This window comes from Anabas testudineus, chromosome 4 (assembly GCF_900324465.2).
Source record: "Anabas testudineus chromosome 4, fAnaTes1.2, whole genome shotgun sequence".
NCBI lineage: Eukaryota > Metazoa > Chordata > Actinopteri > Anabantiformes > Anabantidae > Anabas > Anabas testudineus.
Genome location: NC_046613.1, coordinates 18,574,545 through 18,589,674, shown reverse-complemented (window position 1 = coordinate 18,589,674; position 15,130 = coordinate 18,574,545). Strand labels below are relative to the sequence as shown.

At 42.1% G+C, this 15,130-nt stretch overlaps 1 protein-coding gene across 2 annotated transcripts in view; it reads right to left on the bottom strand.

Moving 5' to 3' along the window:
• Positions 1-2,059: 2,059 nt before the first annotated feature.
• adamts10 (ADAM metallopeptidase with thrombospondin type 1 motif, 10) overlaps positions 2,060-15,130 on the bottom strand; it is a 34,432-nt gene continuing 21,361 nt past the window's right edge. For both annotated transcript variants that reach the window (XM_026344878.2, XM_026344879.2), the window contains exons 16-26: positions 14,845-14,947; positions 11,773-11,906; positions 9,662-9,785; positions 6,787-6,867; positions 6,209-6,372; positions 5,980-6,106; positions 5,410-5,539; positions 5,006-5,210; positions 4,126-4,302; positions 3,807-3,972; positions 2,060-3,574 (exon numbers count right to left, since the gene is read on the bottom strand). In XM_026344878.2, coding sequence (XP_026200663.1) covers positions 3,465-3,574; positions 3,807-3,972; positions 4,126-4,302; positions 5,006-5,210; positions 5,410-5,539; positions 5,980-6,106; positions 6,209-6,372; positions 6,787-6,867; positions 9,662-9,785; positions 11,773-11,906; positions 14,845-14,947 — 1,521 coding nt within the window. In that variant the 3' untranslated portion in view covers positions 2,060-3,464. The remainder of the gene's footprint in view (positions 3,575-3,806; positions 3,973-4,125; positions 4,303-5,005; positions 5,211-5,409; positions 5,540-5,979; positions 6,107-6,208; positions 6,373-6,786; positions 6,868-9,661; positions 9,786-11,772; positions 11,907-14,844; positions 14,948-15,130) is intronic.

The window sequence follows — 15,130 nt, the reverse complement described above, 5'->3', positions numbered from 1 at the left end:
TGTGAAACGGACTGTTTTTCACAGCCTAAATCAAAGCTGATCAGGTCTTTTCACTGCGATTGTTAATTCCAGACTGAAAACATGGAAAGATAACAGGAGCAAGACCCCCCCCCAGAATAATCACTGGTGGTTGTTTTGTGTCTTTTTGTGGTCATCTTGGTGCAGCAGGATGTAGTGGTTAACACTGTTACCTCACAGCAAGGACCAGGGTTTAAATCCAATTTAAATCCGATTTCTGTGTGGAGTTTGCATGTTCTCCCTGTGTCTGCTTGGGCTCTCTCCACGTACTCCGTCCTCTACCCACCATTCAAAGACACGCATGTTAGGTCAGCTGGTCACTCTCTAGGTGTCAATGTTTGCACTGTTAAAGATTGGAGACTGGTACAGGTTGTACCCCGCCTCTCGCCCAATGACAGCTGGGTTCCAGCACTCCCGGGACGCTTAAGAGGACAAGAGGGTCAACAGAAAGAACGACAGAGTGCCTTTGTGTTTGGTTTGTGGGCATTGATTGATCTACCATAGTATTGACATACAGTACATTTAATGTCATGTTAGCATGTGAGAAACAAAACAAAAGGTGTTGTCCGTCTTATTTACTCAGATAAAACAGGTCCACTCTTCAGAATGAACGTTCATTTTAGGCCCAGATGCAGAAAAAATACCTTTTTCTAGCAATTATTCTTTAAAATATGTTCTACAATGTTTGACAGTATGTGCAACGGAAATTTATATAAATAGTATTCAGTAATGACAAGCTTTAGGGAGGCTGTACACTGATGGCATACAACATATCTGCATTAAATTTCATTTTAACATGTTTCCCATGGACGGACAAGCAGAGCTGACTGAAGATTTCTGCATGGCCCTGAACATGTCTTGTTATCTGGTAAAAGTTCAAAATTGACCCCACATCCCAAATTTGTTCTAATGCAACAACCTTTTTTTAAAATTATAATTTATTTAAGTATTTTGCACAAGGCGTGTTTGTCATTTCACAACCCCAACATATGTGTTGTTGCATTTTCAGGGCACTGTCGTCAAACTTTAACCAAGTCAAGGAGAGCTATAAAAAAACACATACAGTAAATTATTATTATTATAATGAGCAGAAAACCCAAAGAAGGACCCTTGTGGCTGAGGACCCTAAGCAGCTGCACTCTTATATCTCAGATCATCTGCAGATTGGTATTAATACAAAAGGTTCAAAGTGATTTCTAAATAATTGAAGACACAGTTATTGATATGATAACTCAGAAACAACAACAACAGTGGACAAATAGCACCAATCCAAACCAAAGCACCATGAGAATAAAGGAACATTGCAGATAATTACCATAAAGACACACTGCAGCTTTCTCTCTTTACACTGAAATGATGTGACATTAACTATATGACAGAGCTGCTTTCAGTGGTGAACAGTGTGAACATGTTTGAAGAGTCTGGCCGCAGCAGACCTCAGAGAACAGTGTAGTGTCACAGTGATGCCATCAGACCGGATGACTGATCTCTGAGTCGCTCAAGCAGCTTTTCTAAAAATATTCTGGGTGAGATCGACAAACAGCTGAAACTTCATCTGTAAAAAAGGAATCAATAGAGCAGTTCAGTGAAATCAGGTGACAAGTTTTTGATTCAGCAGCAGAGAAAGCTACTGTCAGAGTCATGTCATTGGAGAAGCTGGCAGATTCACATAGGGCAGACCAGTGTGTACACTGTGGGAAAACATCTGTGTATTACTACATCTTTTAACCTCTGTGCTGCCCTCGTGACCGGTTTTAGAGTCTTGCTTTTTGAAGAAGGTGTTGACCTGTTAAAGCACGCTGTAGTTTTCTAACAATGTGTCAAACGACAATATGACAGCACACACTCGTAGTTGTGGACCTACACAGAATTATCATGAATTAGAGGAGGACCACAGCATTACTACAGTACAGTACCTGCTCAGCACCATATTATTACTACAATATGTCCCTTGGGAGAGACAAAAACAAAACTAAAAAAGAGCTAATACTGGACTTACATTCATCAGGAGGACATAAACAAACCCAAATAAATGTTATTGTAACTGCTGGATGATAAAAAAAAAAAAAAAGCAACTATAATACTGTTCTCCTAAAATACTGTATGTCAACGTTGTGCTCATAACTACTTTCTGCTGCCCCCAGAGGTCCCCAAAAAGGGGGATACATGTAGAAAACCTCTTCCATAGCAGACTGCAAACTGGGCTTCAAAGAAATCTGATAATTTTATGTGTGTGTGTGAATCCATCCTCACATTTGAGCTCTGACTGTTTGAGAGCAGTGTGGTGAGATGCCTTCACTGCCTGTTTCTGCTGGCAGAGCTGATGCGAGTTTCCACTCAAAGGAAGATTTATTTGCAAGGTTGGGTGAGTGGTGACATGTGGCAAACGTTAACAGGAAGGACCCGATAAATGGTGGTAAGCCGAGCTGTTAAAGTTCCTATCTGAAATAATGCATGTCTGCAACCACAACACAAAAAAACATGCGACGTTGTGAAAATGTCCCGGCCAGTCAGCGCCGGCTTTTCTCACATTACTGAAGGTAGTGTCTCTGTTTGTCCTGTGCAGTATGAAGCAGTGTTTTACTGTAGAGGTGATAACTTGGAAGCAGACTAACCTGAAATGGCAAGACTATGGCAGGTTGAGGTGCAGGGGCAGTGAGACATCTATAGCTTCTACAGAGATATCAAGTTAAACCCTATAAAACAAACACAACATACACAAGCTTCTGACACTTTGTGCAAATCAGACTCTGCTCATACTTATGCTGAATGACAGCAAGGACTTGATGAAAACATTGATACGGCAAAAGCAATAGCAAAAAAACTAGGTCAAGTAACAACTATCAGGTAACATGGGAACACATCTTTCATTTCATGATATCAGATATTACGTTTCAGGGGGAAAGATATCAGGAAAATCATTTTCTTTACAAAGTGGATTTTTAACAATTAATAACTAAACAAATATCACCTGTTAACATACAGGTTTAACACATCTAACCCAGATAAACTTGGAGTACAGCGACCAGTCCTGTGGCCAAAGTGAAATATAGTAGCACCAAAATATTACAACAGACGAATTGTTTTGAGAGACACAGAGAGAGAGTTCATCTTAGAAGATGATGGGGAAAAGTTACGGAAAGTTACTCTCTCCCTCTCTGCCTCTCTCCGGGTTTCAGCAGCCCTCCCTCCAGTGGAATGTATAAACTCAGCTCAGACTGTTTTGGCCCAGCTCGGCCCGGAGAGATGTCCCGTCCGGGCCCCCCCTCCTGACAGTTTTGGGACCAGGTGTCAGTCGGACAACGTAGAACAGCAACAGGTAGAACTCACACTCCTCCGACAGAGTTAGCGTGAGGGCTGCTCTTACAAGGCTCAGTAGGAGGGTTTCAGGCTTACTGTGAGAGTGTGTACAGGACCCAAAGATGGATGCTGTGAGTCTCTTTGTGTCAGTGTCCCTGGCAGGTCTTGCAACACATTTGTCTGAAATATGGTCGGCTGCAGAACTTGAACCTGAGCACCAGGGGGCAGTAGGCCACAGTGTTCACATCTTTACACTCTGCAGGGGAGACACACATTAAATTACTGCATCAGAGTGACATGTTACAACGCACGATTTAACTCTGAGGCAACCTTTGACCTTCACCATACAATTAAGTACATAAGATTTAACTATTTAAGAACTTTTTTATAGCTACATTCAGCAACTTCTGTTGAATATTTTTTGTTAAAATGAAAAACTGTCCTATGCATTTTTGCTTATGAAACATGAGAGTTCTTTGACCTCTTACCTTCAGGGTTGTCTGTACTGATTGGCAGATTGAGATCACATTTGCTCTTGCACTGCTGCATGGCTGCTGGCCGCTGATGGTCCAGACACTCACTGGCCGGCTGGCCGGTGTGTGTCAGACATTGTACTGAACGCATCTCCTGACCCAGGCCACACTTGGCCGAACACTGGACACAAAAACATAAAGATAATTTAAACTGAACATATCTGAAACTGATTTGTGTAAAAAAATCCACATAAATAAATAAATAATAGCAATAATATAATTATCCCACTGTAACCAGAAATGGGGCCAAGAATATAGCAAAATATTGTATTACCTCTCCCCAGGGACCTGTCACCCACTGAGGGGGAGGGCAGCGCTGCAGGTTACAGCGCACTCTGGAGGTGGGCCGGCCGTTCTTGGGGCACTTGGACTCTGGCAGCGTGTCACCACTCTCCCCGCTCTTACACAAGACCACACGGTGCCTGTAGCCAGGACCACAGCTGGGAGTGCACTGCAGACCATGGGTGAGATGAAGAAAGAGTTAGAGAGAAGCAAAAAAAAAAAAAACTCATACAGGAGAGCATGGGGTCACTGCATGCAAAAGAAATCTTCTTAACTTAGCAGAGGGCAGCAGCTGTACTAGAAGCAAAGTTAAGAGCCTTAGTTCCTGTAAATCACCAGGACACAATTCCTCCCCTGCATGTGCCATCGCTATATTACACAAGGCGTCAGAGAAAAGTTGAACACTGCAGTGCTTCTGACACCACTTAATCTGATTTCAATTCACCCTGAGCTGTGAGAACAAAGTTAGCTCCAAGAACCAAGTGGCATGTAAGGAGAAAGGCTTGCACACTGTAGTTAACATTTAAAAATGCAGTTTTACAGAGGAGAGAAAACTCCCACAGACTGCTCAGACTGAAAGCCAAAATTAAAAATAGGTCAGGGCATTGCAACACCTTGTGCAACAATATGTATTCATGACTAAAACAACATGTTCAGTGTGATGTATTTGTCTGCTCCGTGCCTCTGTTGTGTATTTCATGGTTAAGGTGCTCTTGCTTTCTTCCTGGCAGACGTTTGAGTTTGTAAGGTTCATCTGAAAACAAAACTATTGTTTCATCTGAGAGGAATTCTGCTCAAGTATTGTTCAAATGAATCCTTGAGTTGACAAAAAACATTGCAGGAGTATCTGCAGAGCACACATGTCTGTCTACCTCTGACCAGTCCAGGGCCAGCCATTCAGGGGGGCAGCTGTTGTTGCTGCAGGGCTCAGTGAGTGAGGGGCGTGGGGGGGTGCAGGCTGAGTCATCCAGGACTTTCTCCTCTGTCGGAGAGATCCTCCTTTTACATAAAACCTCCCGACTGCGCAGGCCACCGTTACAACTGCGGCTGCACTCGGACCACTCTCCTGTCCACCAGCTAAAGGCAGAGAGAGGAGCTCTTAGTGGGCTTTTAACTGTTAAAAATAAGTTTGTCTGACATGGAAACAGACAGTATACACGTAGATAAAGCTAAATGAAAAATGAGAGGAAACACGTTCATAAACAATAACGGTAGGCATGAAGAAATAAACCTGTATTTCACATGAAGAAACACTTTTCAACTAGAGGTGACTCACGTTGGGGAGCACGGCTCAGTGTTGCAGGATCTTCTCTTCTCTTTGAGTTTGTTCTTCTTGTCACAGAAGTGGTTGAAGACGACCGAATGATCCGCCTGTTTCTTACACACCACCTGTTGGATCTGCACACCTGACAGGTGAAACAGCATGAGACAACCGTACACTTATGAATGTCCACTTACGATAACTGTAAACTAAACATTTATCTTCCGATTTATTTCTCAAAGGGGAAGGTGCAACCACATGGATCATTAACGCTCAAATCCCAGAGAGGAAAAATGAGATGGTTAAATGTGAACTGGTCACATTCACACTCATGGTAGCTTCTCTGGGTCAGTGCAAGTCCACAGCAGGGATTTAATTTAGCAAACCCATAAGTTTATTAAATCTGTTCATACAACCACGCTGTTGAGTTCAAAACCTCTTTCCCACAAGGTTCACCATTCAATTTTAAGAACTTGGTTAAGGTTAGGGTTGGAGTTAGACGTGAATTTGGTGTTATTAAGTCAGGGAATTGTTCTAACTCAATATATCTTCTTAAATGATAACAGTCTGCTGGTGTGTGTTTACCTCCAGCGCAGAGTGCGGAGCAGCGTGACCAGGAGCTGTAGTGCCAGGCAAAGCCACTCAGGGGATCCTTATTGACTGGGGGGTTGAAACGATAGTGAATCCCTGGGTTCTCCTCCCTCACCAGCACCTACACATACATCCAGTACAACCAAACAGTTGAAAATATAAAATAATGAGACTTTCGGCTTTGTTTTGAAGACTTGTTTCAGGAAACACTGTCCGTTCTTACCATGACAATAAGAGTTATGTTTGTTGGTCCCAGAGCTTCAAGAGTTTCTGGTGCATCAGTGGGGCGTCTGTAGTGGAACGTGGTACCAGCGATATCGAACCTGCGAGGTGTGTCGATGGTCAGCTTCCCATTGATAAAGTACTGGTCACCTTTACTCTTTAGTACTGGGACACAATGAAAAGAGAAAAGAGACAGCTAAGGTAAATGTTTTTCCTTACTGAGAATTAGATTAGGTCTCGTTAGCCCAGAAGATACAAGAAGACCTACTGATATCTACCATTTTATTTTGCATCTTATTGCATGCCCTTAGACTTTGGGATGAAACTAAAGCTCTTTAAATGTCATTTAACCATCATTACTGTTAACAGTGATACTCTGTGTCTGGGGCAATGAGGTCTGCTGAATGCAGAGGCAATAAATAAAATAAAATCCCAAACACTGACACAGACATTCAATCTAGTTCAATCTTACAACTATAAATCTAAACCTGTTAGTTCTCTATGGTAGTAGTTTCGTGATACCGTTCACAGATTTGATTTGACAGGAAATGATGTGAGGAATTAGCTTGAGTATCTTACCAAGGTAGTTGAGGGAGATGTTGAGCTCCTGTATGTGGATGAACACTGATCCTTTGGGAATTCTGACCACCTCTTCATAACCTGAGACACACACAGACACAAACTTAAAAAAATGAAAGCAAGGTAAAGGTTTATTCACTGGGGATCAGGGTAACAACTTATAAGTGGTGTTTAGCTCTGTGGGACGCCTGTGGACTAAGCAGACGCTTCAGATTCCAGCTGCATTCCTGAGCAAGCCGGCCTCAGCTGCTCAGCCCGGCTCTTCGCTAGGGAGCGAGACTTATGCCAAGAGCCGGCTTCTCCTCTCTTCTTCTTCTTCTCCTCATTCCCTGAATCTGTTTTGGTCTCGTTTTCCTAATTTTTACGCTCATGTCACCTCTAGCCCACCTCGCTCTGCTTTTCTCAGCACTGTTCTCCTGCAGCACTGTAAACAACTTTAGCCTCGCTGGAGGAAGAAGGAATAAAAACTGAGGGATAAAATAATTCCTTCCAGTGTTTTGACCACAAGAGGAAAGAAAAGGCTTGGCGCGTGACCTCTCTGTGGAGCTCTGAAACGCAGGGCTGATCCTCTAGATGGAGGCGTGGACAATTAGAGGGACAGAGTTTGAGGTTTTTGGCCTTAGAGAAAGACACACACACACAAAGCCAGAGTGCAAGAGTGGGGGTCCTCTGTTAACAACCAGAGGACCTGTGTGGTAAACAGAGAGCAAAGGAGTTGTAAACCCCCTGGCCCTTGACACTTGAGTAACCCCTCACCGCCTACTAGAGCCACAAGCTGGACAGATGGAAAGAAAGTTAAAAGGACATTATTGCATCTAAGCTGAGAGCACAGAGCTAAAATTAAAGAACACTGCAGCTTTAAGAAACCTAAAGTTTCACTTTTCTGGGATGAAAGGAACTCTGTCAGACATTCATGCCATTTCTTTCTTAATTTACAGTGTTGGTTTTGTGGTTTGGCTTAATTGCAGAGTCATAAAACATTTTACTTTTGTTATTACAATTACTGTAATAGAATATCAAAGTTGAATATAAAACAGCTCCAAGGTATTTATGTGACTTGCTGCATAAGGTTTTGCTCACATTTGCCCTCACTGTAGACACTGTATGTGTATGAAGGATGAATGCATCTTTGTGCTCATTAAAAATCTGCATTGTTTTTAACAATTTTTCTGTCTTGATGTCTATATGTTGGTGTATCACAGTCATCTGTGTGTATCCTGCTTCACCACTCCTGGTGCACGTGTGGTACAAAAAACACTGGGTGACTCTGACAGAACAAACCCCTCTATAGCACTACTAGAGGTCAAGAACTCCACAGGGAACATTTAAATCACTGACACACAGAACAAGGCCTTAGGATTTCAGAGACATCAAATCAGCCAGCCATAAATCTGCCTACAGTTCTGGATCTGGAGTTTCGGTTAGACAGGAGACAAGGCTGTAACGTAGTTTGGACTTTGAGCACTTTTGATGTTTAAGTATTGGTGTGTTGTATAGTGTAAAGTCAAGTGAACGCAGTTCACAAGAGTTTTATATTCTTGTATTTTTGTGTTTAGGGGTTTTGGACTGTTAGTCTGACAAAGATATGTCTATATGATGTCAGTTTTTTGCACTACGAATGAGTTTTCACTTACTAGCAAAGGTCTTGACTTGAGTTTTTTAAACTCATCTCTTGCACTTCCTCCAACATTATGTAAGTATAATTCTAAATCACATTAATATCAGCTCTAACTGTGGATTCTCAGATCATGAAGCACATGATTACTTTGATTTCAACCTTACTAACACATTTCTTCAGCTAATGTCTGAATAATGTCTGATATTTTGGGGGTGGTTGAGACCATAGCTGGGGTTGACATACTGGACTGGTCACTGTGGTCCAACATACAGCTGCTTGCTCAGGGTGTGTCCCCTCTGAGGAATCTTGGACTGGGTTCAGTGGTGTTGACAACTGGGTAAGAGACTCTGGAGGTGGTATTGTGGGGAGAAATGTAACCCAGAATAGATAAGATGGCAGCCGAACCTCAAGCCACATTGGTTGGACCTCACCTAAATCTGTCTACCATGTGTCCCTGGGTGGCTGGAGCATAAATATACGCATGCATCTACAGTTTATGGTATGTATATGTATATGTATATGTGTGTTTTGTTATGTGCCTGTGGGTTTTCAAGGGTTTTTTTATTGAGCTTTTCGAAACCTTCAGTTGGTAATCACTGATCCTGTGCATCCATACGTGATTATGAGCTGACCTGTGCCCCTGTATTAGTTTGTTTAAATGGTCTAATCTTTATCTAGAGGTGTGTAAACTCTATAGCAGTAACAAGTGACAACAAACTTTCAAGACTATATAGACATGTCCATTAGTAAATCAGTGAATGAGAACTTCTAGATTGATAAAACTTGATATCAACGTAATGATGAGGATGAAACTAGTGACTATTACTGTAATCCATAAAAGCATCTTTAATGCCAACTTTACAGTAAACCTGCGCTGCATCAATAACAGTATGCTAACGAGAAGAGACTCTGCATGTGAACTGACGATTATACGATGCATTTCAAACATCTGGGGTATCCCAACTCACTTTGCGAAGCAGCTTGCCAAGATTCGTTTGCAATCCAAATGACAGGAATCCAAAAGCTGCATGTACACACTGTTAAACCAGGAGAACATTTCTGTTGCATAATGTCTCATTGTAAATGCCTCACATTAACCTGAGGAGATGGATTCGATGCTGGAGTCAAAAAGTCCACTAATGGTCACATCAAAAACATCCACCTATATGGTCATAAACGACAGGTAGCAGGTCCCAAAAGTAAATTAAAATGAAAAGGAGGGTGACAGAAGTGCTTGAGTGTGTTATTTATCTGTACCTCCTTCCGGCAGCGAGTCGTTGAAGACTCCCTCCACAGACCCGCAACTGCTCCCATCGCCCCCGCAGATCCGGCAGCGGTCCTCACGAACGTCTGAGCTGAGGATGCGATCACAACCTACATGCTGTGAGAAGGGAGAAGTGAGTGAGCTGCAGGGTCACTCGGGGTCATGGGTAATGGGGCACAGTCAGTAAGTCAAGAGGTGTCAGAGGCCAGGCTGAGGGATTACCTCTAATGTCTTCCAGACCACTTTTCCAAAACACAGGAATATCAGATGGTAAGTCCAGATGTGTTTTCTGATCCTGTGCAGACATAATGCTCTTAGGTTGCTAAACTCATAGCTGTCGACATAAATAAGTTTCATGATGAGCGAAGCAGGTGGTTTTACTTAAACTCTTTAACAGTGAACCAAACCTAAACAAAAGTGCAGAAAATGAATGGCAACCACTCTCTCTCATATATTCAAATGACAGCTGCTTATTGTAGAGAGTGATAATGAGGTTTAAGTTTATTATTACTTTTGCAATGACTGGACAGCTTAAAACTTAATCCTACGTTGAAACTTTAATTCTCCTCACGGTTATTTGGTGGACAGTGGCGATTATTCAAGATTTCAATGATAAAAGGTCCGAACTAGCAGGACGCCCCTTTTTTCTCATTTTCTAGAGTCTTTTTTTGTCAATAGCATTACCCAACATAAATATGGTAGATGAGACATTGCAGCTTGAAGAACACTCAGAAGTATACACCTTTATCTGTATCTTATACTGATTCAATTGAATCTTTTAAAGTGAAGCGCTTCCTTTAACAATCCTCAGGATAAAACCCTCTGATATTTCATCGAGCATGGAAAATACTGTGCGTCACAAACGTCACAAAAGATACTTGAAGTTTTGGATGTCTGCTTGACTTATTGTGCCTGCAAGAGAGTCCAATCATTTTGAAAGACTGACTGCAAGGAGAGCTGAACTTGTTGCTCTACATATGCCTTTCTTCTGCAGTGGTAAGTTGTGTTCAACAGGGCCAAGTGCTTCCAGATCTCCCCCCTTCTTTTTACTCTCAGACCCCAACTCCTGAGCCAAAGCCAGCATGAGGCTGAAAATAGGAGGTAGAGATTTCTCCAAAGTGTGTTTCATGTTTTTTCGCGCACGAAAAATGCATGAGAAGAGACACAAGAAAAGAGAGGAAGAGGCTCGCTGAGCTTCAGCCAGAAAAACTGAAAGACAGTGGAAGGAAAGAATGAAAGGAAAAAGACAAGAGACAGATTTTTTTTTTTTAACTAGAGGAATGGAGAGAGGTAGAGAGTCAGAAACGGAAAGAGAGAAGGCGAGAGATAATAAGATAGCAGTGAGTGGAAGCCAGCCTGCAGTACAGACAGATTAACAGCTGAGCTGCAGGGTCACTGAGTTCTTACAGAGCAAGAAGAGAAGAAGAGAACGAAGAAGAGAGAAGGAGGAGGAAAGAAGAGAGAGGAAATGTTGATAAACAAAATGAAATGAGCCAAAGATCATCAGCCTCCATCAGCTCTTCAGTCTACTCTGAAAAATAACGCAACAAGTTGGCTGTCGTGACGTCGCTGGTCTCACCCAAGCTTCTACTTCTTCTCGTATTAGAACTTCATCCAAAAACAACAGATTGGGAATCAGCAGCAGCCATTAGGTTATGTTTTTTCTCCCCACCCTTTACCAAATGCACCATGTGGGTGTCAAAATGGGTTCCAGGGACCAGTTGGAGCTCCAGGTGGTCCCTACTTCATCACAGTGAACAGCAGTTTAATGTTTTTTTTTTTCATTAGCAGCCAGGATTAAGAGAGCACGCTGGTAATGGGAATATAAGACTTCTGCCAAAGTGAAGACAGTGTTGTAGTCCAGCAGCTGATCGCGGTGACTGTCAGCAGTCAGGGTGTAAACTACACAGTGGCAGCTGTCCAGAGCGAGTATAAACAATACTGTCACAGTAGAAGAAGTGTTGATTCTCTCTCTGCTGTTGCTTTAGGTTAAACTGTCCACACACGTGCCGACGGACAGCACGGCGGCTTGTATTTCAACGAAAACGATAGCATGTGTGGAAGGGTGAAAACAAAACCCACATATCAAATCATCTCATCTCACCTTGCACTCCCCGTTTACACACACGTCCAGCGAGTCGTCTCGGCAAGGTGTGCCGTCTATCACAGCTGGAGCACGCTCTGTGTAAAAGTTGTAACCTTCAGCCAGGCAGTTGAGAGAGCAGGCCTTCACCCCACCTGGACACAGACGGCATTCAGTCAAACACGGGGTGAAACAAGCCGACACGTGTAACTGATTGTCTTTGTTGCTAAACATATCACATCTTAATCAAACTGGGAGAAAAGTCAGGAGGACAGAGGCAAGGGGTTGCAGAGGACGATAAATGTTTTTCAGTGATGACATCAACCAGCTGAATGTGATTAGGTCGAATACACACACACACACACACACACACACACACACACACACACAAAACTAGATGCATACAAAAGTCAAACAGGGCAATGCAGATGAGTTTAGCAGGACAGTAGCTCGATTCCCACTACACTAAAATCACAAAAACATGTGCAAACAGATGGTATTGAAATTAAAGCAGCGAAACAGATGGCCTAAAACTAAAATAATAACTTAACTTCTCGAAAATGCATACATTTTATACCACTAACTTTACATTCAATTATGTTTCCAACCATCAAGGATGAAAGGGTCACAGGAGCCGATCTCAGCTGTCATTGGGCAAGAGGTAGACTACAATGCAAAAACACTGCTTTGCAATGACAGCTAAGTTTAACTAACTGATTAACTAAATTAACTAAACCAGAAACCTTTGACACTAATTATTTTTTACTTTATTAATTAATTTCCAATTAATGAATCAATCATTAATCATTTAAGCTCTATTTAAATTTCTCAGTTGTTCACTATTCAGTTGCTCCATGGATGGGAGGAGGTTAAACTACATTGAAATAACACAAACACATACACAGGTGGATACTAATCTACATCACCTCACAGTATTTAAACACAAAACTTCATCAATATCGAAAAAGACAACCTCTTTCTAGGATTGGACTTCATATAGAAAGACAACATCTGAGTAAAAATAAACCATGCTGGAACCACACGGTAATGTTTATATATGATGACACCTCTGTGACAGCAGAGATCAACAAAACAGTCACAATGTGCAGTAGAGCTCTTTATACTGTGAACTGTACAGCCATTAATAATATGTGCAACTAATTCTAAGTGTTCACATGGATTGGATGTCACTGGAAACTCTATTTGCTGTACTAATATTAGAAATAATGACTCAGGGTTGAATTATTAATGCCTCAGAAGGCCAGAGGAGAAAGGGTGGAGGTTCTGTGAAAGAGACAGGGGAGGACAGACTCAAAGAAAAATGCAAATGAATAGGTGGAAATAAAAAAGAGGAAAATTAGATATGAGAGTATTAACTGAATATAACACACACAAGTATAAACATGTGCACATGCTCTTTTTGTCCTTTGAGACATACACACACTAACAGTTGCTAGAAGTTTCCTCCAGCTAAGTGGTATATATATATCTTTCATTCATTTGTGCAGGTCGCCAACAGCTCCACTATTTGAGTGGCTGTTGACATCAGTCTGGGCTGTGCTTGTTTCTGCTGGCAGTACTGAAGCAGGTACAGTATGTACTGGCAAGGAGAAACAAGGAGAAATAGAGAGAAATAAAGAGAAAGTCAGAGAGAGAGAGTATGTACTGGCAGGGCCTGGAGACAATAAAGTAGGCAGACGGAAAACTACAATTCCCATGGTGCCTAGGTTTGGCAGGGTGATCTCGACTTGCAGCAGGGTGTGTGTATTATAACGTGCAGCAGGTTGCTGCTGGACTGTGAAAAGGATCGTCTCTGTTCACAATGTCTCAGGTGTAGAAACCTGAAAGAAAGAGGCTGCATGATGATGGAGAGGGGTCCACAGGAGCATCCTGAACACAGAGGAAGATGAGGTTGACAGAGGGTGAAGAACTGTTAGCTACTCGTCTCTGAGTGAGAGGATAGAAGTGAAAAAAAAAAAAAAGTTGAAGTGAGAGTGAGATGGCTGCAGAGGACAGAGAAGGGGCTGGGTGGTGTGAACTGGCCTTAATGCAGGGCAGAGTCTGTGGCACTATTCCTATTTTAACAGCTGCAAGGGATTTCCATTGTAAAATCAGCTGAGTTGATGAAAGGAGCACTTGTTGCCTGAAGTCGGAATTGGCTGGCCGGCCATCTCTGTAAGCCATTATGTTATTGGAGGGCTAGATTAAAGGCAGTTATATCGTTGAAACTATTTATCTTTCACGTCCAGTGTAGTGCTCATCAGGAGCAAGGAATTCTTGCAAGGCATTGTGGGACGCATGGCTCTGTGCAGCTCACTTCTGTAAACCAGACGGGAGGGAGTCTGCAGCTTCCATTCACTTTCTCCTCACGTCACGCGCTCACTTATGGATTCTTCGAATTTCTTTTTATCTTTAGACATGTTTTACAAAGTAAGTATTAAAAAAAACAATAGTACCAATTATACTTTTGGAGCGTATTAATTATTAATCCAAAGGGTAAGCAGCATTTTCAGGTTGTACTGTGGCTTCTCTATAGGTTGTTTATATTATTATTATGTAATTAAGTCAACATTTACATTAAGCAGAATTATGAGGGTTCAAGATATCGTGTTCTCTAACGGCCTGATAGTAGCTTGTGCTAATTAAATCCCCTAGAGCTACTTTAACTACTATGCTGTGACACTGCAAGTTAGAAAAAGACATCAGTGAGATGTTAACACAAGTTGTAGACAAACCACCATGTTGGACAAACTTAAAAGGAACAACAGTAGAAGTCCCAAAGTGTCAGTTTTAAACATCCATCACAGTTTAAAGGCAGACTTCCTGGCTTCTTCTTCTGTAATAAGATAAAAAAGCTTTTTAAACCTGTATGTGTGTCAGCACCCTTCGTTTGTCATCCCATAGAACACGTTTAGAGATCTCAACAATCACTTTGTTAATCATAACTAACAGACCCAACGGCCTGAGCGCCCAATTGTAATAACCTCTGGTTCACAATGATGTCAGAGGCCATCGGCAGTAGATATCACCATGGAGTAAATAAATTCACACCTTCACAATCAGCCTTACTCACTCACTCACTCACTCACTCACCCCCTCTGTATGGCTTCCAGGTGTAAAATTTTCCCCGGAAGGGAACGCTGTCAAAGTTGGAGCACTGAATCTCTCTGAAATCCCGAGAGCCTGCAGGGCATTCCTGTAGCCGGCACACACATATTGCATATACATAAAATCAATGCATGAATACAGACAGTCCATGCACTAGAAACACGTGCTGGCAGGCTCCCATGCAATGAGCACACACAAAACAAATTAAATCAAGTGATAGTCATGATTTTGATTATAGTGTGTTGACGATAATGATGACGATGAAGAGCAG